The sequence below is a fragment of the Aspergillus eucalypticola genome (assembly GCF_003184535.1).
Source record: "Aspergillus eucalypticola CBS 122712 chromosome Unknown BO83scaffold_24, whole genome shotgun sequence".
NCBI lineage: Eukaryota > Fungi > Ascomycota > Eurotiomycetes > Eurotiales > Aspergillaceae > Aspergillus > Aspergillus eucalypticola.
In genome coordinates this window covers 445,990-465,678 of record NW_020290298.1, presented here as the reverse complement: position 1 = coordinate 465,678, position 19,689 = coordinate 445,990, and the positions used below count along the sequence as shown (strand labels likewise).

The 19,689-nt window shown below is 49.8% G+C and overlaps 7 protein-coding genes across 7 annotated transcripts; 5 read left to right on the top strand and 2 right to left on the bottom strand.

Annotated features, from left to right (window-relative positions):
• Positions 1 to 443: 443 nt before the first annotated feature.
• Positions 444 to 2,611, top strand: BO83DRAFT_319745 (oxygenase MpaB family protein; the record flags this gene model as incomplete). Its single annotated transcript, XM_025527788.1, has 5 exons — positions 444 to 800; positions 1,029 to 1,652; positions 1,706 to 1,954; positions 2,198 to 2,366; positions 2,475 to 2,611. The coding sequence occupies 5 exons, from the start codon at positions 444 to 446 to the stop codon at positions 2,609 to 2,611; spliced, it is 1,536 nt and encodes a 511-aa protein (XP_025385142.1).
• Positions 2,612 to 4,255: 1,644 nt separating this feature from the next.
• On the top strand, positions 4,256 to 4,699 carry BO83DRAFT_108772 (uncharacterized protein). The gene has a single exon (XM_025525915.1). It carries the CDS (start codon positions 4,343 to 4,345, stop codon positions 4,580 to 4,582), a length of 240 nt encoding a protein of 79 aa, XP_025385141.1. The 5' UTR covers positions 4,256 to 4,342; the 3' UTR covers positions 4,583 to 4,699.
• Positions 4,700 to 5,823: 1,124 nt separating this feature from the next.
• On the top strand, positions 5,824 to 8,454 carry BO83DRAFT_452013 (WD40 repeat-like protein; the record flags this gene model as incomplete). Its single annotated transcript, XM_025536853.1, has 5 exons — positions 5,824 to 6,908; positions 6,937 to 7,537; positions 7,585 to 8,074; positions 8,128 to 8,275; positions 8,340 to 8,454. Exons 1-5 carry the CDS (start codon positions 6,313 to 6,315, stop codon positions 8,452 to 8,454), a joined length of 1,950 nt encoding a protein of 649 aa, XP_025385140.1. The 5' UTR covers positions 5,824 to 6,312.
• Positions 8,455 to 9,849: 1,395 nt separating this feature from the next.
• Positions 9,850 to 11,217, bottom strand: BO83DRAFT_430015 (ATP-dependent RNA helicase eIF4A; the record flags this gene model as incomplete). Its single annotated transcript, XM_025535497.1, has 4 exons — positions 9,850 to 9,869; positions 9,926 to 10,819; positions 10,873 to 11,127; positions 11,187 to 11,217. The coding sequence occupies 4 exons, from the start codon at positions 11,215 to 11,217 to the stop codon at positions 9,850 to 9,852; spliced, it is 1,200 nt and encodes a 399-aa protein (XP_025385139.1).
• Positions 11,218 to 11,440: 223 nt separating this feature from the next.
• On the top strand, positions 11,441 to 13,383 carry BO83DRAFT_367050 (SF3a splicing factor complex subunit PRP9). The gene is made up of 3 exons (XM_025529748.1): positions 11,441 to 11,583; positions 11,644 to 13,043; positions 13,099 to 13,383. Exons 1-3 carry the CDS (start codon positions 11,494 to 11,496, stop codon positions 13,121 to 13,123), a joined length of 1,515 nt encoding a protein of 504 aa, XP_025385138.1. The 5' UTR covers positions 11,441 to 11,493; the 3' UTR covers positions 13,124 to 13,383.
• A 128-nt stretch (positions 13,384 to 13,511) lies between these two features.
• Positions 13,512 to 16,845, top strand: BO83DRAFT_367046 (ATP dependent DNA ligase domain protein; the record flags this gene model as incomplete). Its single annotated transcript, XM_025529747.1, has 2 exons — positions 13,512 to 14,780; positions 14,835 to 16,845. Exons 1-2 carry the CDS (start codon positions 13,630 to 13,632, stop codon positions 16,843 to 16,845), a joined length of 3,162 nt encoding a protein of 1,053 aa, XP_025385137.1. The 5' UTR covers positions 13,512 to 13,629.
• Positions 16,846 to 16,981: 136 nt separating this feature from the next.
• On the bottom strand, positions 16,982 to 19,540 carry BO83DRAFT_344107 (anaphase promoting complex subunit CDC23). Its single transcript, XM_025528716.1, has 4 exons — positions 19,219 to 19,540; positions 18,440 to 19,157; positions 18,204 to 18,387; positions 16,982 to 18,152 (listed from the first exon to the last, which is right to left on the bottom strand). The coding sequence occupies exons 1-4, from the start codon at positions 19,320 to 19,322 to the stop codon at positions 17,107 to 17,109; spliced, it is 2,052 nt and encodes a 683-aa protein (XP_025385136.1). The 5' UTR covers positions 19,323 to 19,540; the 3' UTR covers positions 16,982 to 17,106.
• Between the last annotated feature and the right edge of the window lie 149 nt (positions 19,541 to 19,689).

Sequence of the window (19,689 nt, the reverse complement as noted above, 5' to 3'; positions counted from 1 at the left end):
AAAAAGGCTTCTGACGATGGGAGCTTCATACCCATCTCTAAGACGCTACACCGAACGCCCAAGTTGCCCATCCCAAGGACTTCTCTACGCTCTGCGAAGTGAACTTTCCGTAGAACCATACGCTTTCACCAACAGTGGACTATTCCACATGAAACTCCTCGCGCATTCGAAGCCTCTTACGTCGTCTGTTGCCTGACAAGCCATTGACAGGTTTCCGTTTTGATCCCATGGAAACTGCCCTCTATGGACCCTTCCATTCGCCGGGGGATTAAATTCATCGGAGGATCGAGAAATCCGTCCCTGATACAGGTAAAAGCCAAGTGACGTGATGGCACTCCGCCAGATGTAGTTAAACGATTCCAAGACACGCATGTTCCGTCATCCATCCTTCTTGCCCCAATTGTTGTCCCTTCTCCGACGCCTCGTAGGTGCGAATCGACATAATGGATTCATCAAAAATCTACACCTATTGGGACCATACGTTCGCATGGTCGCCCCTTCATCAGACGAGGGAACAGTTGCGTTCAAAGATGCACACTTATGACAGGCTTGGGGATGAATGTATCGACCAGATCAACGAAATCGGCCGTCAGGTAGTTAACCAAGACAGGCAAAATGATCCAGACAGGAAGTTACCCGATCTGGATGTGTACATCATGCTGAAGGATCACGCAAAAGATGATTCGAAACTTAGTGAATTCTGGGCACAAGTCAACACAGTGCCGGACTGGGTTGATTGGCAGCAGATCAAACGGGGACAGGAGGTGTTCTTCCGTTATGGGCTTCCCATCCTGAACGTGGTAAGTCTAGCATCTAATCTAGTGACAACTCCAAGCATAAGCACTGATAAAAACCAGCTGAACTTCGAAAGCCTCTTGGGCGGCATGTTAGTCACTCTGCAGAAAGTTCCATCAGGCTTCGACTTATTCCTACTTAGGGGCTCACCAAGTGTCGTTACGGCCTTAACCTTATGTGGAGGCTTCAACAATATATATGTCGTGCGGAAGAGACTACTGGAGACCCTACAGTTTATCCTCCAGGTCTCTGAATCAGTTGACGCAATGAAGCCAGGCGGTGTTGGTAATATCTCATCCATCCGCGTTCGGCTGCTGCATGCTTATCTTCGCTCCTTGATTTGTGTTCGGGAAAGGTATGACAATGAGAGGTACGGAGTCCCTATAAACGACCTTGACAGCCTTGCAACGATTAGCAGTTTCTCATCCATCATCATCTGGCTCGGCCTCCCCCGGCAAGGTATCTGGCTCCGCAAGCAAGAGATTGACGACTACCTAGCTCTCTGGAGGCTGGTAGCCTATTACTTAGGAGTTCCAGACGAACCTTTTGCTAGCCAGCAAACCGCACGAGCGCTAATGGAATCTCTCCTTGTATCGGAGGTGGATCCTATAAACAATGGTAGAGTCCTAGCTCGTAATATACTCCATGGCCTGGAGAACAAAGCCCCAGCGCATGCTTCAATGGGATTCATGGAGGCTATGGTTCGACGACTGAATGGGAAGCAACTCTCTGACAGCCTTCGAATCCCTCAGCCCGCACTGTACTATCGGGTTCTGATATACGGGTACTGCTTCTTTGTCATGGCGTTAGCATATGGTACCCGGTTGTTTCCGAAGCTCGATCAGAGGTTTATCGCGGTATGTCTGTTCTCTCGTGGTGTGATCATTGCGTGTGCACTGACTTGGGGCAGTATCGTCGTCGATACTATTACACCATGATAACCGACCGAGAGAAAGGGCTTGGAGGCGAGTCGCTCTTTGACTTTGTATACAAGCCATCTCATGCAGGGCCGCTCTATAAGGCAGTGACGGTCAAGGAGAAAGAAAAGATTCCGAAAACATCGCGACGCGGCATTGAAGCACTGGCTCGGGTGGGTCTGATGGCTGCATTGATTATTGTTGTGACTTTGCTCAGTGGGGGATATTATGTGATTCGTATGGTGATGCGAGTATTCTCTCCAAAGATAAGATATTAATAGCATGGTATATCCGTGTGCGTTGTATATGTATAGACCCGACCCGTTATCGTACCTTCATCGCCCCACTATGACGTTATTGACCCCAGAGAACTGAAACTGAAAGAGTACTACATCGAAACACGGCATAGATCACTACAGATGTGGTGTCCCTTACGCAGCAAGGTATATGAAACAACTTACTATCCCTTCTTATCACCACTACAGCATACCCGCCACTACAAAATATACTACAAGTTCTACCCACCCTCAACTAAGGAACAACTCAGTTTCATATACAATCATTTCAATTCATTCCATATCATGATAGCAACCACAACAACAACATTATCCCCATCCCACATCTCCATTCTCACACATCTTCACTCGAGAAGCCGTTAAAACGAAAGTAGTGGGTGTGTCCGTAGACATCGAGAAAATCGATTTACTTCTAAACACACAAAACCCCATTAGCACATGCACATCACATCACCAACCCACAAAGGCGGTCCTAGGAATGTCAAACAAACATACTCCACACTCCTTGCAAGAGCACGACTGTCCACAAGTGCAGGAACTCGGTCCGCTGCAACCGCAAGTGTTTCCGGATCCGCAACCGCAGCCCATATTGAAGATTGTTAAAGTTCGGGTAGGTAAGGTATAAAAATTAAGTAGAGGTGGTTGGTCTGGTCTTGGATGGTGCAATATCTTTGTCTTCTGAATGGTTGAATAAGACGAAATGAGAACCTTGGGGGTGAAAGTGTTCCAGCTATATATAGGTAGCTTTGCTCTGCCGGATGGCGGGGTGGAGGGGGGGTGGTTTCGGTTGAGGGATAAAGTCATCATGAGGTCAGGTGCACCCTTTCCCCCCGCCGGCACAATTAGGGAAGCGGAGCGGAGCGGTTCGGGTTGGTTCAACTTATGTCATTATGAGATCGGGGAGGGTAGTGTTAGTCATTGGATGATGGGTAGGCCTCGGATATGATTTGTAGGGTTACTACTGTATAGGTGAGACAGTGTTGAATTGAGGGGGTGTGGTTGGATCTTGGATACTATACTGCTGATATATTTGGTGGGTTGTGTTTTACTATATATGGTGTTAAGTAGGTAGTAGTATAGTATATGTTAGTAGGCAAGAGAATCTATTTGGGCGTATAGCAATGCACATGTTTCTTTGACTCTGACATCCTGTTTCGATGGTTACAGTGGCTGGTCTACTACGGTCTAGTTCCCAGTTAATGTCAGATCTGGCTGTTGCTGGTTTCGGCTCTAGGCTGGCCGTCACGGATGATGTTCCCGTTAAATGGGATTCTAGGGGATAAGCTTAATTTAATGCCACTAGTACTGTGGATGTTAGGGTGACTGTTGAGGTACTAGATAACTCTGTTGTTGGCCTGTTGTTGGCCTGGGTTGCCGCATAATGGAGAATATACCAGTGTTCTGCACATTCTGATATTCACTGTACGACGCCACTGACTGGTTCCCACTAAACCAGGTGCTCCTGTGGACCTGTGCAGATACCCTGAGGTCAGAGAGTGTGAACCGACCCCAGGGAGTTGTTTGTTCTGAGGAATACTGGCCTCCTGGAACAAAGAATATTGAAACGATGTAATTCCTGACCCGCGATTTCGACACCAGCCCTGAAATTCATACTTTCGGAGGAGTCGATCATATCATTCCAAACCCCTGGCTAGATCCATCAACTGTGTATTGGCGCTATGTGTCGTGGAAATTGAACTCTATAGATAGCCCTCTCACAGGAATAGTGAAGGCCGTGATAACCGCCATGAATATGCGATAATCAGTTACTAGTGCGGAAAATAAGCGCCACAATCAAACACAGCGTTAGGCGGGCCTCAGCAGCAGGCAGGATGCGTCAAGTATGCCCCTGAAAGCCTCGTAAGTCACGTCTTTCGCTTAGAATACGGGCGTCTTGAGGCCTAAATAATGCATTGGTACTTGACCAAAGCCGATTCTTCCTGAAAGCAGCGGTGAAGAATGCCCGGCACAAGTAGTGAACCTAGCAAAGTATGGCATCTGGCACCGTTTCAGGTACTAGCAGCATCCACCAATCTGATTGACCCTCGAGCGCTAACAGGGGCCTCCTTGTGCCCAAGCTTGGTTAGCTTAGAGAGACATGAAGACAAATGTATTAAGAGGTCCTCATGCAACTGCGGGGGAACCTGGTCCCACACTTGAACAAACCATTTATTTGGCTGCCAGACCTCCCTACCCTAAGCTTCCTATCCCGGAAAACTGCAGGCTTTAGCTGTGAGTTCAGAAAATTCAGAGTTAAAGTCGCGTCTGGAAGATGTCGCACGGTCCTAGAGGCATTTATCTGGAACTTGGTGATGCGCAAGGGAATCGCATCCGATGGAGTCTAATGAGGTCTGGGGCCTCCACACTCAACAACAGCGCCTAATCGACATACCCACTTGGGTCTTTTCCAGTGGTACCAAATGGCATGCCTCCACAGTGGGTTGCTTACTTAGTTGGGGTTGGGTACTTGTCTTAGTAGGCTGTGGCGTTATTGGGCTGCATGGCATACCGTGCTGTAGTAGTTGCGAAGTCCGTGCCTCCATGGGTAGATGGTTAGAGTATGAGAGGAGATAAGGGTGTCTTAAGGGGAGGATATTATGAGGTCCCTAAGCTTTGGAGCGCCCCTGACACTGACATGGGAACAGCTCATTTGATGTGTTCCGAGTGAAATGTGCAGGTGATATAGACCAGATTAGGTGGCAGTGATGATCTGGGATCCAATTCCGCCAACCGTTGGGCCATGCCCCTTGGATAACCACTGTTCAGTCCTGATAATCGGGGATGGTGTCATTATCGGAATCGCCCTTGTCAGCTGCTCTGGAACCGATCGGAGAAGAACTCAGGTGATGTGCGTGAATTCAAGATCAACCGGGTTGGGGAACCCCATCTGTTCTACGATGTGCACTTGAAGGCTTAGAGTGTCCAGGGGAGGGAAGATCACCGCGGGAAGAGACAAGAAAAAAGAAATATATTAGAAAAAACTTAAGAAGCAAGAAAAAGGAACAGACAGAAAGAGAGACAATCACAGCTGGAAAAGAACCCAAAGAGGATGAGTGCAGGAAAGCCACTGTTTTCTTCTTTTTCTGATAACCTTTGGTCAGTATCGTCATACGGTATTGTATCATCGTCATCATTAATTGTCAGGATCGATAACTAATTGTCTCGACTCATCAATGTAAACACCTACTATACACCGTAGAGTCTGAAATTATCCCAAATTTGTACTGCAGACTATGGCGCTATATAGACAAGGATCCAAAGGACAAAAGTAGAATTATCGATCGACACAGTAGGGCTCGGGCAGGGCGTGGTTGGAAGGGCGAAACCGCGCGGTAGGATTAATCGATGGGGGAGAGGATTGGATTGTCGGGACTGCTTGCTTGGCCCCACGGCCACAGGAAAGAGTAAGACCAGCCGCCGATGTTGCTTCGACCTCAACTGAACTTCCGTTCTTCCAGCTTCCTGCTATCTACCACCTACTCTGCCCCCCACGCTTGATTACCGGCCATACGCTCTCGCTTGACTCTGTTACTCCAAGTTTCCTTTGATTTTACTTCGCTCATCCCTATCTGCTCCCTGAACACAGTCTGTACCGCCTCCCCTACTCCTTGTCCTTTATCCCCGACAATCGGTCGTCTTTCCCCGGATCTGATCCTAGTCCGATAAGACCTCCGCCCGACGACTGCACGAACTACCCAGTCCATCCATCCTACACTGCAGGAGCTGACCAGAACCTGATACCCCAGAACCTCACCGATAATTATTTCACCCAAGCTCAGCACATTGATCGACCACCCAGTTGCTCAGCGAGCTCCCACCCAGTGAAACGAGCCTCGGCGAGTATCAGTGACCCGCCGCTGATATAGGTCTGCTCTCCTGGTTCTCCTACAGAGCCAGGCGGAAGGGCAGATCTGAACGTTTTCGAACTGGCAGACAATCATCCCTTCTATATACCCTCCTCCGCCGCTCCCGACCACCCTGACCCTCCTATCCCCCGCCAATCTTCAGCGTCCCATCCCCTCACTTCCGCTCCGGGCGGCCCTTCCCCGTTTCTCCTCCAAAGACCGACAGCCAACTACAACTACGGTACAGTGAGCGCTCTCGGAAACCCGCATTCATCCTCTGCTCGTCGACGGCGCCGTAGCAGCACACCGGATACGCCCGAACACACTTTTGAGGGAACAGGAGGTTTCGCGGAGGATCGCACGGCAAGCGAGGCCAGGTCTCGAACATCCAGCAGTATTCAGTCACGCGCCCCATCAGAGGGCCCCGAACCGTACCCCAAGCGCAGGCGCCTGGCAAATATGCGCCCGGATGGCATTTCCAGTACAAACGGCTCCTCCCATACGTTGAATGGCTCAACTGCATCCCCGTCCCAGAAGACAGCTTTCGCCCACTCTCTGAACGGCCAAACGAGTTTCACAGCCTCCAACGGAGACGTACGCACGAATGGCTCTCAAAAAGCGTCAGTCGGCCCTCCGTCATACTATGGTCATGACCGAGAAGAAGTTACAAGGATCTTGATTCAAGCCCTGTTTGACCTTGGCTATGATGGGGCCGCGACGCTTCTAAGCAAGGAGAGTGGGTATCAACTGGAGAGCCCAGCAGTTGCTACGTTTAGAAATGCGGTGTTAGAGGGCCGATGGACCGAGGCGGAACATATACTAGTGCAGTCATTCTATCCGGATCGAGGTGGTTGGAGGAGTAATACCGGCGAGCAAGCGACGCATAGGGAGAAGCTGGTATTGGTGGAAGATGCTCAAAAGAACGAAATGCTATTTTACCTGCGACAGCAAAAATTCCTCGAATTGTTGGAAGCCCGCGATTTGGCGGCGGCCCTAATTGTTCTGAGACATGAACTGACACCGCTGAACTATGACATAGGACGGTTACACGCCCTGTCCAGGTGAGCACACCATGCTGACAAGCTCTCGCGGCACAACCGTGAGTGAAACTGACTTCCATGCTAGTCTACTCATGTGCCCCCCGGAACATCTTCACGACCAGGCCGGCTGGGACGGTCCCATAAGCTCTTCTCGAGAACGCTTGTTATCGGAATTGTCTCGTGAGTCCCCAAAATCAACGTTCGGAGCTGTAACGGTGCATACCGCTAACAACCTACCAGGATCAATATCCCCCTCAGTAATGATTCCGGACAATCGTCTTGCTATTCTGCTGGATCACGTCAAACAAACACAGATCAACCAGTGCTTATACCATAATTCCGCATCACCTCCCTCATTATATTCAGATCATATGTGTGATCGCAAAGACTTTCCTTTGCAGACCGGGATTGAGTTGAACCAGCATTCCGACGAGGTATGGTGGTGCCAGTTCTCGAACGACGGGACTAAGCTGGTCACTGCCAGCAAAGATCAGACTGTAATCATTTACGAAACCAGCACCTTCTCTGTGATACAGAAGCTCTTGGGTCATGAGGATGGTGTTGCACAGTGTGCATGGAGCCCGGATGACTCGAAGATCATTACCTGTTCTCAGGACAAGACCGCCCGCGTGTGGAGCGTTGAGGTACAGTGACCCCTTTTCGTGTTGGAGGACGGTGTTTGTGCTGACAGTTGGCAAAGACTGGTCGTTGCCTTCTGACCATCAATCACCACCGTCATCCCGTGACAGCTGCGGCGTGGGCTCCTGATGGCGAGTCTTTCGTAACGGCGGCTCTGGACGTGAGCTCGCAGCTCTGTCATTGGGGCATGCGTGGACAGACCCTATACATGTGGCCGGAAGGCTTCCGCGTCCAAGACTGTGCTATCACGCCCGATGGCCGGAGACTTATCGCGGCAGACCTCGATCAGAAGGTCCACGTCTACAACCTTGCGACCCGCGATGAAGAATACTGTCTAGCCCTGAAAAGCAAGCCAACCTCCGTCGCTGTTAGCAGGGACTCCCGTCACATGTTGATCAACTCCGCCGACGGACAAATACAGCTGGTTGACATCAACACCACAGACGTTGTGCGTCGATTTTCAGGGCAGAAACAAGGGCATTTCGTCATTCGCAGTGTCTTTGGTGGTGCGGCGGAAAACTTTATTGTCAGTGGAAGTGAAGGTGAGCATCATTCAAACACACATTCTCACCTTCTTTGGCTAATGTGTCCCTAGATTCTCGTGTTTATATCTTCCACAAAGAAGCTGGCACACTTGTAGAGGCATTAGAGGGGCACGTACGAGGATGTGTAAATTCCATGTCCTGGAATCCTCGAGACCCAGGAATGTTTGCTTCTGCTGGCGACGACTGCTTGGTTAGAATGTGAGCACCGACCCCGTCAATTCCTCCCTCCACCCAGATAGTCTTTTGACTGACAGTTCTTTAGTTGGACACGTGAACGTGACATACGACCGAATGTTTCAGCGGGCAAGCACAGGGCAGTATCGACAAGTGGTTTCACTCGCACTAGCGCTCTGCGTTCAACATCAAGCTTCAATTAGTGCTCCCGTTTCAGGAGTAGCAGGCAATCCCATATAGTTTATACATACTTGGAAGCAGCTCCAGCTTAAACATCTCTCGCATTCACTCCGTCCGCTTTCTCCCTCATCTCTACTCCGAACCCAACTGCTCCCGTTTATTCACTCCACCCTGCATATACGCATTTATGCTGGCTCATCGTCAGTGATCCATTTAATACAGGTTGCAGGCGCCGCTGCTTTTGGTACAGATCAATATATGCTTTGCATCAATTTCATTTTTCTCTTTCTTTTCCTTCCGCACATTCATCATTACCATCCCCGGCGCGCCTGCCATCAGTGCCTTAATAAGCCCACTGCACCAAGGCATGGCGTCCCTATCCATTATATCATATTCCATCCCACCCCGTATTCTTACATATTATAAAGACTTCAACGTTTACGGTTAATGGTCTGTTTGTCATTGTCGTTACTGTCCACCCTTTGGGTCGTGAATCATGCAAGGTTTTCAGGGACTAGTTAGGAGTGTGCTTTGGGTCATGTTCCTGTTTGTTTTTCTATTTTTCTGCGTTGCGTATCGGAGTCCTCTCTGCTTTTGTGCTCAAGAGGTCATCGAGTTCATGTTTGCTTCTCGCTATCGCTACTTCGCTTTCTCTCTCTCTCTCTCTCTCCTTTCTCTGTATCTTCTGAGGTTGGAAAGTTGGCTGGTAGTGGTAGTAGAGAGCATGCATCTGATAATCAATAATCTGCTTGGGTGACTATCGACTGATTGATTGATTTACTCATGTGGTGAATGTAGACCAGATCGGGCAAGTACTACTGGTACTGGATACTTGCAAGAGAGAGCGGGATGGGATAAAATGGATATGGATAAATGTACTTTTGAGGGATGTTAATATGGCCAGTCAGACTAGTATAAACAGACCACACAAGACTCTTGAACGTTGGTATTTCCACTCGATCATAGCATAATAATAAGAGTTAACTCCAAACATAGCATGTAAACCCCGGAACAATTCAAACGCCAGAAGGAATATTCAAAAGGAAATAGATAAAGTAGAAGGGTAGAACGTGGCCAGGCAGACTGGATCCACGCCGCTTGATTGAGTGACATTGGCATCGTAGACAATCATCTACTCGAACAGCACTGGTTAAGTGTCAGACTCGGGTAACATCGACCATTTGAGATGTGACAGGGACTAACCAATTTGATATTTTTCCCATTTCCTCCACGCAATTCTCCGCCCCTTCAGGGTACACCGAAGTGTTGTTTTGGGCCTTTTGTCCACCTTGTTCATTTGTCTAGGGAGGGAGCGAAGCATAGGTACTCTTAGGACGCGCGAGCTTGATGCCAGGTGATGACTCGTAAGTGACCATAGTTAAGGATAAATTGGTCGATACGCTAGGCATAATTATAGCTTATGACAGAAGATCGGCAACTAAGAAATTAGGTTAGCTATATCTGAGCTTTGTGATGTAGATGGTTTCGACATACCATTCATGGGCATCTCGTCAATCTGGGTGGAGTAGTAAAGTTCAATGTCGCGGAGGATGCGCACATCATCGCTGGTGACGAAGTTGATGGCAACACCCTTACGTCCGAAACGACCACTACGACCGATACGGTGGATGTAGTTTTCACGGTTGGTGGGCAGATCGTAGTTAATGACCAGGGACACCTGCTGCACGTCGATACCACGAGCCCAGACATCGGTGGAGATAAGCACACGGGAGTTACCCTGGCGGAAATCCTGCATAATGCTGTCACGCTCCTTCTGGGGCATTTCACCGTGCATGCTGGACACAGTAAAGTTGGCTTCGCGCATCTTGTCGGTGAGCCAGTCGACCTTGCGACGGGTATTGCAGAAGATGACCGCCTGGGTGATCGTCAAGGTATCGTAAAGGTCGCAAAGGGTATCGAACTTCCACTCTTCCTTCTCCACTGCAATGAAGTACTGCTTGATGCCTTCGAGGGTCAATTCGTCACGCTTGACCAGGACACGCACGGGGTCGGTCATGAACTTGGTGGTCATATCGAGCACGTCATAGGGGAGGGTAGCGGAAACGACAACGACTTGGGTGGCAGGAGGAAGGTAGCGGTAGACATCGTAAATCTGTTCACGGAATCCACGGTTGAGGAGTTCGTCGGCTTCATCGAGAACCAGCATCTTGATGTGACGGGTGCGCAGATGGCGTCTGCGAATCATATCGGCGACTCTGCCCGGGGTGCCCGAAACGACATGCTGACCGTAGTCAAGCTTCCTAATATCCTCTCCAATATTCGTGCCTCCGATGCAAGCGTGGCATTGGACGTTCATGTAATCACCGAGGGCCATAATGACGGACTGAATCTGGGTGGCAAGTTCACGAGTGGGGGAAAGGACGAGGGCTATGATATGTGAGACTACAACCACCACTTGCAATTGAGCGCATATAACATACCCTGAGATTCGCGGACGACGGTATCGATGACTTGGAGGATACTGATCGAGAACGTAGCGGTCTTACCAGTACCGGATTGTGCCTGGGCAATGGTATCACGACCTTTGCAGATCTGAACAATGGCACGGGACTGGACAGCAGACGGAGACTCATAACCATAAGCATAGATACCACGGAGAAGGCTCTCCTTCAGGTGCATGTCCTCGAAGGTAGGAGCAACAGTGACCTCCTTCGAGGTGTTGAACTCCATGCGGTCTAGTTTTGCGCAGTCAGTATACGGGCGTGAATGACAGTTGAGAACTTTGAGGTCCTACCATCAGCGCGCCTGTCAATTCCGTCCGCCATGTTGAATACACCGGTCTGTAATTTAAAGTGAAAGGATGAAGGAAAACAGAATCAAGTTAGTGGAGGAGGGGAGCTGGCCTGGTGGAGTAGCAGAAGAATCGCCCAGCATCTGCGGCGCGACTTTTCGTTGCGACCGAGGTCTCACCGCCCGCCGCACGTGACGATAGCTCGCCGCAAAGCTCTCTTGGATGGCGTTGAGATGCCCGCTTCCATCCCCGATCTTCGAAAGCGCTTTAATCTGCAGAAGACAGGTAGAGCCTTGTGCGCACAGCAACAATGATTTTCGAGGAGCAAAGGTTTATTCACGAGGACCTTGAGCGCCTGGAGCAGGCGATTGCCGACCGCGTCGCCGAAGAGCCTCGTAATGTAAGTAACCCATCAGTTTCTATCTCGTCGCTCTCTGCTGACTTACTCTTTTACTTTCAGATACGCGATCGCCTGGCTCGTGATCATGAAGTCGCACATTTTTTGAAGCGTATCGAAGACCAATCCAAGAGGTTGCTCGACATCTACAAGGATGCGGACGGCGCGCGTGAGAAGGAAATCCAAACCATCTCAACCGGCGATCAATTCGAGGAATTCTACAAGCAACTGGATGAGATTAAGGACTTCCACAGGCGCTATCCTAATGAACCAGTCGAAAACCTTGAGCGGGCTTATAAGCGCCGTCAGCCTGGAGAGGGTGAAGTAACGGGAATGGAGATCGACAATCTGTTCACTGGTGAAGAGGGTTATGGGCAATTTCTGGACCTCACGACATTGCACGAAGACTACCTGAACTTGCCTGGGGTAAAACGGCTCTCATATGTACAGTATCTCGACATCTTCGATGCGTTTACTCCTCCACAACTTCCGATCAAGCGAAACAATAAGCTTTCCGATCGGTATTTCAAATATGTCGGCGAACTCGCAAACTACTTGGAAAGCTTCATTAAGAAGGTGAAGCCGTTGCAAGATCTGGACAAACTTTTTGCTAGCTTTGATGAGGAGTTCGAAAGGCAATGGGCGGCGAACGAGGTCCCTGGTTGGACAGAGGAGGCTGCTCAGAACGGTACCCAGGGTCCGAAGACCGAGGGCTCCGGAGAAGGCATCTGGTGTGCTGACTGCGAGAGGGAGTTCAAGAATGAGAATGTCTACAAGAACCACCTGACTGGAAAGAAGCATATCCGGGCCGCTGAAGCACGCAAAGCCGCCGGGGATGACGCAAAGCCAGCAGCCCCTGCGACAAACGGCACATCATCCGTGGCTCATCGACTCAAGGAACGTGCAGTCGCAGAGAGAGAACATCGGGTGCGTTCTTTGACGCAGGTACTGCAGCCCGAGCGTCAAGCAACGAGGTTCAATGTCGAGCGGAGACAGGGTATGACTGAACGGGAGCGCCAGATGGAACTTGAAGCTCTGCTTAATGAGTCCGAAAACCCTGGCGGTGATCGTGCTGGCGATCAATCTGACGAGGACGACGAAGACCGAATCTACAATCCCCTCAAGCTGCCACTTGCTTGGGATGGTAAGCCAATCCCTTACTGGCTTTACAAGCTGCACGGCCTTGGGGTGGAGTATCCTTGCGAGATCTGCGGTAACTTTGTTTATATGGGTCGTCGTGCGTTTGACAAGCACTTCTCGGAGGCTCTACATATCTTTGGTTTGAAGTGTCTTGGTATCACTTCCAATACCAACCTTTTCCGTGAGATCACTCGGATTGAGGATGCAATCAGGCTTTGGGAGAAGCTAGAGCAGGACCGCAAGAAGGACAGAGATAACCGCGACAATGTGGTACAGATGGAGGATGCTGAAGGCAATGTGATGCCGGAGAGGATCTACCTTGAGTACGTGCCCCCAACAATCCAGCGACATATTGGAACTTTTACTAATTATTACCAGTCTGCAAAAGCAAGGTATCCTATAATCGGCGACCCCGGGTCAACCTTTTTTTCATGTTTTTTTTTGCATTGCCTTTCGCCATATTTCATATTGAAAAGCCTGGAGTTTGGTGGGTGTCCTTTCTCGAAATTCCTTTAATGCTGCGTGGTCTGGGATAGTGTTGGTTGGGAATGGCTGTATCAAAGCAAAGTCAAGACTAGACAGCTTTGCTTTTATGTATTCTACACCCCAAGAATATTACGATATCATCATCGGAGAAATTAGGAGCCAAAATTTCAATATGATCCCAACTTTGGCTCGTATCACGTGGTTTCGCGTCCCGTTCGCGTAGCTCTCAGTTCAATTTTGTGCCCCGCGTCTTCCCCCAGTCTGTGGTTATCTCTGGACTGTGCATTCTTGAATTTCAGTAGCCTCATGGAATAGGCTGTGCTTCGCCTAGTTGTCATGGTTCGGGTGGCTACTCGGCTGTTTTTGATGCCTGCCATTTGTTACTGACACCAGAATCGCGCCCGTCGCGGCTACTACTATCATATGGGGTTCAAATTTGCTCACCTGTGCGACTTACTATCAACGCTTGAAGATAACAGGGTCCTGAAAGCTGCCCATGAAGCCAAAGTTGTGAACCCCGACATCCGTGCCGTATCACGATGGTTCGCCCAGAATGAAAAGAGGATCCGCGATAAAGATACCGACCAGTTGGCTCTCCTTTCCTGCATGTTCCCAGAGAAACGGACAGACCGTGTCTACTGGCTACAGGATACATCGCTGGCCAAAATCATAGCACGGTGCCTGCTTCTGGGCTGTTCACGCCGGCAGGAGCTTGAGCGTTGGCGTGTCTCCGGGGGCGTAGATCTGGGACAATGTGTGGAGAATGTCATGCGGCAGGCTGAAAACCATGTCAGCAACGGCCAAGATGTCACTGTGGAAGAGATAGACAAAGCTTTAGCTGAGATCGCCTCTCGTTGCAAGTTTTCTGGTCCTCGGGTGCGAAGACAGCGTACGGCTGTTAAGGTCGATCAGACGTTGTCCCCTCTATACCGACGGCTAAGTAGCAGAGATGCGAAATGGCTTACTCGAATGATACTGAAAAGCTATTCTCCTGTTTCTCTGCCGGTAAATATCATCCTGAAACGTTTCCATTTCCTCCTTCCGCATCTACTTCTCTTTCAGGACTCTTTCGAACGCGCTTTAAGCGTGCTAAGCTTTAGTCCCATTAAACACTTTCCACCGCAACCAGATGCTGCATTGGCCAAAGACCTGGGTTTTATAGCGTTAGGGCATCTCAGTCCTGCTGTGGGAGTCAAGATAGGGCGACCCGAGTACTATAAGGCTAGGAGCATCAAACATTGCTGTCGCATGATCGGCAACCGTCGCATGAGTATCGAAAGGAAGTATGATGGTGAATATTGCCAGATACATATCGATCTGTCCAAGGACTCGAACTGGATCCAAATATTTTCTAAAAGCGGTAAAGATTCAACAGGAGACCGCGCCGGTATCCATCAAGTCATTAGCGAATCACTGAAGCTAAGACGACCGGGTTGCAAGATTTCCCAACGATGCATCCTGGAGGGCGAACTGCTTGTTTGGAGTGACAAACATGGCGACATCGCTGATTTTCATAAGTTGCGTAAATTCATATCGCGCTCAGGCACTTTCATTGGAACTCAAAGTGACTCTCCGTAAGTGACATGGCATGTAATTTCCAGCGTTGTCTTCTGACCTGAATACAATAGTCCACAACCTTATGAGCATCTGATGATAGTATTTTTTGACATCCTGCTTATGGATGACAATGTTTGTCTGAGGCTTCCACACCGTGAGCGGAGATTGCTTCTGAAAAACACTATAGAGCCAATCCCAGGGCGTGCGGATATATCTGAGCAGTGGGTTGTTGACTTTTCCCATCATGGCGGTCAATCCCGACTAGAAAGTATCTTCAACAAAGGCATCACTGAGCGATGGGAAGGGTTGGTCCTCAAAGCAAGTGAAGACCCTTACTTTACAATCTTTTCTGATGACAAGGACAATCCTTCCTTCGGTCGCTGGATCAAGCTGAAGAAAGATTATATACCTGGACTAGGTGACACCGTCGATCTCGCAATTATTGGCGCGAGGTACAACTCTCGGGATGCTATGGCAATCAAGCAAGTCAAAAAGCTCTCATGGACCGAATTCTTCATTGGGTGCCTCGTCAATAAAGAGATGGTTGTGCAATCTGGGGCTATACCCAAATTTCGTGTCCTCGATGTTATCAACCACCACTGCATGCATGTAAGGTTCATGCAGTTCTTGAATCAGTTCGGCGGGTTCTGCGCCCGCAGTCCAGACTCCGAACATGGATTCATCCTTGAATATGGGGAGAGTGTAGTCAACCCTATGGACGTCGTCTTTAAGACACCCTTTGTCGTTGAGATGCTAGGCAGTGGCTTTGAAAAGCCGTCTGGCGCCAGATACTATACACTGCGTTTCCCTAGGATCTTGAAGGTCCTTTCTGATCGATCATTCGAGGATGCTGCGTCATACAGAGAGTTGCAGCTACTAGCAGAAACTGCTCGGTCCGTCCTTGATGAGGATCCAGGAGATCATGAATCTGAAGCCGCTAAACGGATGAAGCTGCGAGATCGCTCGGAGTGTACGCCAGATCGATCACAAAGTCTCCAAACAACACAGAGCCCTTTTCTCCAGTCTTCGACAACTGCCGAAGATGACTCAGGTAAAGGGGCATTCGTGTCTCTCCCGAACAAGGACTCGAACACCCCAGACGCGTTACCTGGTCCAGCGAGACAAACCAAACGACGCCGCGAAAGCAGCGTTATGCAACGTATCATCCCCATCCATGTGGATCTCAATAGAGACCCCTCCCCACCTACAGGACGCAGTGTAGGCGGTAATTATCTGACGGACAATGAAAATTTATCTTCTCATGCAGCCGGACAGAGGAAGAACTCAACCCAGACAACCGGGTCGTCTGATGCAGAGAAAACCTCCCGCCCCAGTCAAATGCCTGATCCTTCGAGTAGCTTAGACAAGTTGCAAAAGCACTCTGAACCCCTTCATAAACCAATAGACCGCCAAATCGAGTCCAATGTGACACTGGAAACTTGCAGCAACCGCCCATCAGGCAATGAAACCGTGACTCCCCACCTCTGCCAGAAAGCAACTCAACGCATTCTATCATCACTGCTCCACAGTCCTATATATGTTCACCATGGCATATCCTCCGATGACATGGCAGTGTCTCAATCCGTACCAAACGCTTGGAAAAGAGCACTGACCCTCAATGATTTCGTCCGAAAATTAACACGCCTAGATACACAATGCCACCCCAGGACATCCAACCATCACGCAGTCCCACATGGCACAGTCTACGGATTGGTCATGATACCTGGCAAGAGCGATGCGCTTTGTACAGTTCTTACCGATCTAATAAGAAGCATAGCAAATGCTTTCCAGTCTTATCACTCCAACATTCATCATGCCGGGAAAGTCTTCGTTCTCGACTCGAGCTTTCTCAGAATCAAGATCAGCAATGATAATACGAAATTTCGCCTTTGTCAGACATGGGAAGATATTAGCAAGGTGTTCTTTTATGCTTGTGTGAGCTGGACGCTCAAATGGCCTCCATGTCACAACACAGTTGAAGACCAAGCTAGAGAATGCAATGCGCTTTACACAAGGCCTAAGATTACGGTTAGCTTCGATAGACGTGAGTTAGGTCTTCTGGGAGAAAGCCTGTCCCACTGAGCCTTTGGCTCATGTGACACAGGGTACAGGTACTATTTGAGATACATTAGCTTCCCCCTGATCCCTGAGTCTGTGTATAGCTTAATTACCAGTCATTAATAAGTTTACGAATAACCAGTTAAAAGAAATATCTTCTATGAAATCACATTCCATCATGACTCTCCCCCAAACGCCTCGCTAGTAATAGCCCCGAGGAAATGCAGGAAGATCGTAAGGGACAGAATACGAAACCCCAACCCATGATTAAAGGAGCAACGATGATCACTCATCCCCTTCTCTCCGCGCGCGAACATCCCTCATCAAAGCCTTCGCCTCTTCGACCTCAACCCCATCCTGACACAGTTCACCCGCCAACTGATCCGCACGCTCAAGGTCCCCATTCCGCAAGGACCACCTTGCAAGCCATAGCCTAGCCTTGGAAGTCGTAGCCGTAACGCCCGTACCATGCCAAGTATCATCCTCATCCTCATTTTGCTGCGTGGACGACTTGCGCGTCCGTCTAGAGCTAGACTGTCCCTCCGTACCGGATTGGTTATCATCATCGTCATTATCAGATGAAGCGTCTTCTTCTTCCTGAATCACCTGGCCTGATTCTTGCTGTAGCGTGAGTTCCATGTATGAAGCCGCTTCTTCGTCATCGCCGAGACGTTCGTACAGCGTAGCGATCTGGTGGAGGGTTTCGGGATCGAGGATCTTCCGCTCTGGTCCCCCTCCTGCTCCTACTTGGGAGGAGTCATCGGCGTAGTAGGAGCCAGCGACGAGGGCTCGTTTGAGTGCTTTAATGCTCTGCTCGATGCGGCCCATTTTGGCATAGCAGGATCCTACGGCTTGCCACATCTTGGGGTCATAGGGGCGGAGGGCTGCGGCTCGTTGGTAGTAGAATAGGGCGTAGAAGGACATGTCGAGGACTTCATAGGCTTGGCCGAGACCGTACCAGGCGCGGTAGTCTTTGCGGTTGACGTCCACGGCGCGGCGGTAGGATTCGATCGCCGCGTGGGTGTTTTTCATTTCGATGTATTCGTGGCCCATGAGGGTCCAGGCTGAGAGGAAGTTTCGGTCTAGGGTAAGTGCACGGCGGAAATACATGACCGCTTTTTCGTGCTCGGATTTGAGCGAGTAGTAGTTTCCGACTACGCAGCATGTTTCGGGGCGGAATTTGTCCGTTGCGGTTGCGATTTGGGCGACAAATGCGAGCTGGGGGCGCGCGCCCATCACGTATAGGATGTTGGAGTAGTGGTCGAGACTGTCGAGACGGTGGGGAGATGATACGAGGATGTCGGTGAAGATACTGGAGGCTTCCTCGAAGTCTGGAGGAAGTCAGCTTGGCTATGCAGTATATAATTGTAGTGCAGCCGTACCTTTTGAGTGGTAGTATAACAGAGCTCTTTGGGTCTTGAGGAAAGCACTCGTGGGGAAGATTGTTTCCAGCTCGGATAGTGACTGGTAGGTATCTTCGGTTGCCTGATACAGCTCTTGACTGCAGTATACGCGGAATATGAGGGTCATGATGTTCAAGGGTAGAAGATTGACCACTTGGTTCAACTGTGGTAGAGGTCAGCGACGTGTAACAACAAGAATATGCAGCGCGACATACGTCTTCTGTGCTTGCCAGCAAGTCATTAAGCTCTTGCCATGCACCCCAATGAAAGGGGTTCAGATGAACACTCCGGATAAGCCACTTCTTGGCCTCGTCCTCATTTCGCCCCTTGAGAAGTATGACACCATACAGATACTCCAACCATCCCTGACTACGCTCTTCCAGTCCCTTATCTTGCCGCTCCGTGAACCACCCCTCTAGTCCTCGCGCCAAATCTGGTAGTTCTTTGTTGACAGTCGAGCCTCCGTCTGCTGGTCCCAATACCATTTCGGTCTCTTCATCCTTGCGCTTCTCGCCTGCTAGATACTTGGCGTACAACGCTAGAAATAGCGATTTCTGGCTGAGCTTGGGGTACGGGTTTCTGGTCACACTATTATCTTTCACGCCACTATATGCCGAAGCCTTCGATTTCCCTTTCTGCGGAGTCAACGACTGTCTAGACTTGGGATTCGGCGGTGTTGAGGTAAGAGGAACGGGGGAGATGGTGGGAGGAAGGAAGACTGAGGCGCAACGATCATATTCACGGGTGTCAAAGTAAGATTTCGCAAGGAGGTACTTGTATGACTCTTGCGCTTCTAGGGCGGCTTCGAGCGGATCTTGTGTTCGGAGATAAGGGTTCTGGGCATTCGAAGGAGTTTCAGGGTAATCCATTGGCGAGTCTGGATCTGTGTCGTACTGTTCAATTGGTACGATCGAATCTAGCATTTCAGCTGCCCTGACCCACAAGGTTAGTGACTGCTCATGGAGGTGAGCCAGGGTGATGCCGGTAACGGTACCATTTGGCTGACTGGTATAAACAACGTTCGGAGCATTTAATCGCCGCATCTTCGAGCCGGAATCTGAGCTCCTTGATATTCTCGTCGGTAAATGGGACGGCCATGGTAGCGAAGGTGTTTGCGCGCGTTAATGCGCACGCGTATAGCAAAGAAAGCCGCGGAGCTCTGCTGGGTTGAGTGTATGTAGCTATAGTTAGTGACGCGCCAGGAGCATTGCTGCTTGGTGGATCTTGCGCGCTCCAGAGACGGTGGAGACAAGTAATGTCAAAAGGTTCTGAAACAACGGAGCCAATTAATTAGAGCGCATAAGAAGCGCCAAGCGTGCAGGCAGAAAACAATGTCAAAAAGAGGCAGGAGACGCGGCGAAGAGCATCGCATCGCCAAAAGATTCCGGGGAATCTCGAATGGCCTTCCTTTTTGGGCGGTGACGGGGCAAACAGAACAAACAGCGGGGTTTTCCAAATTGGGCTG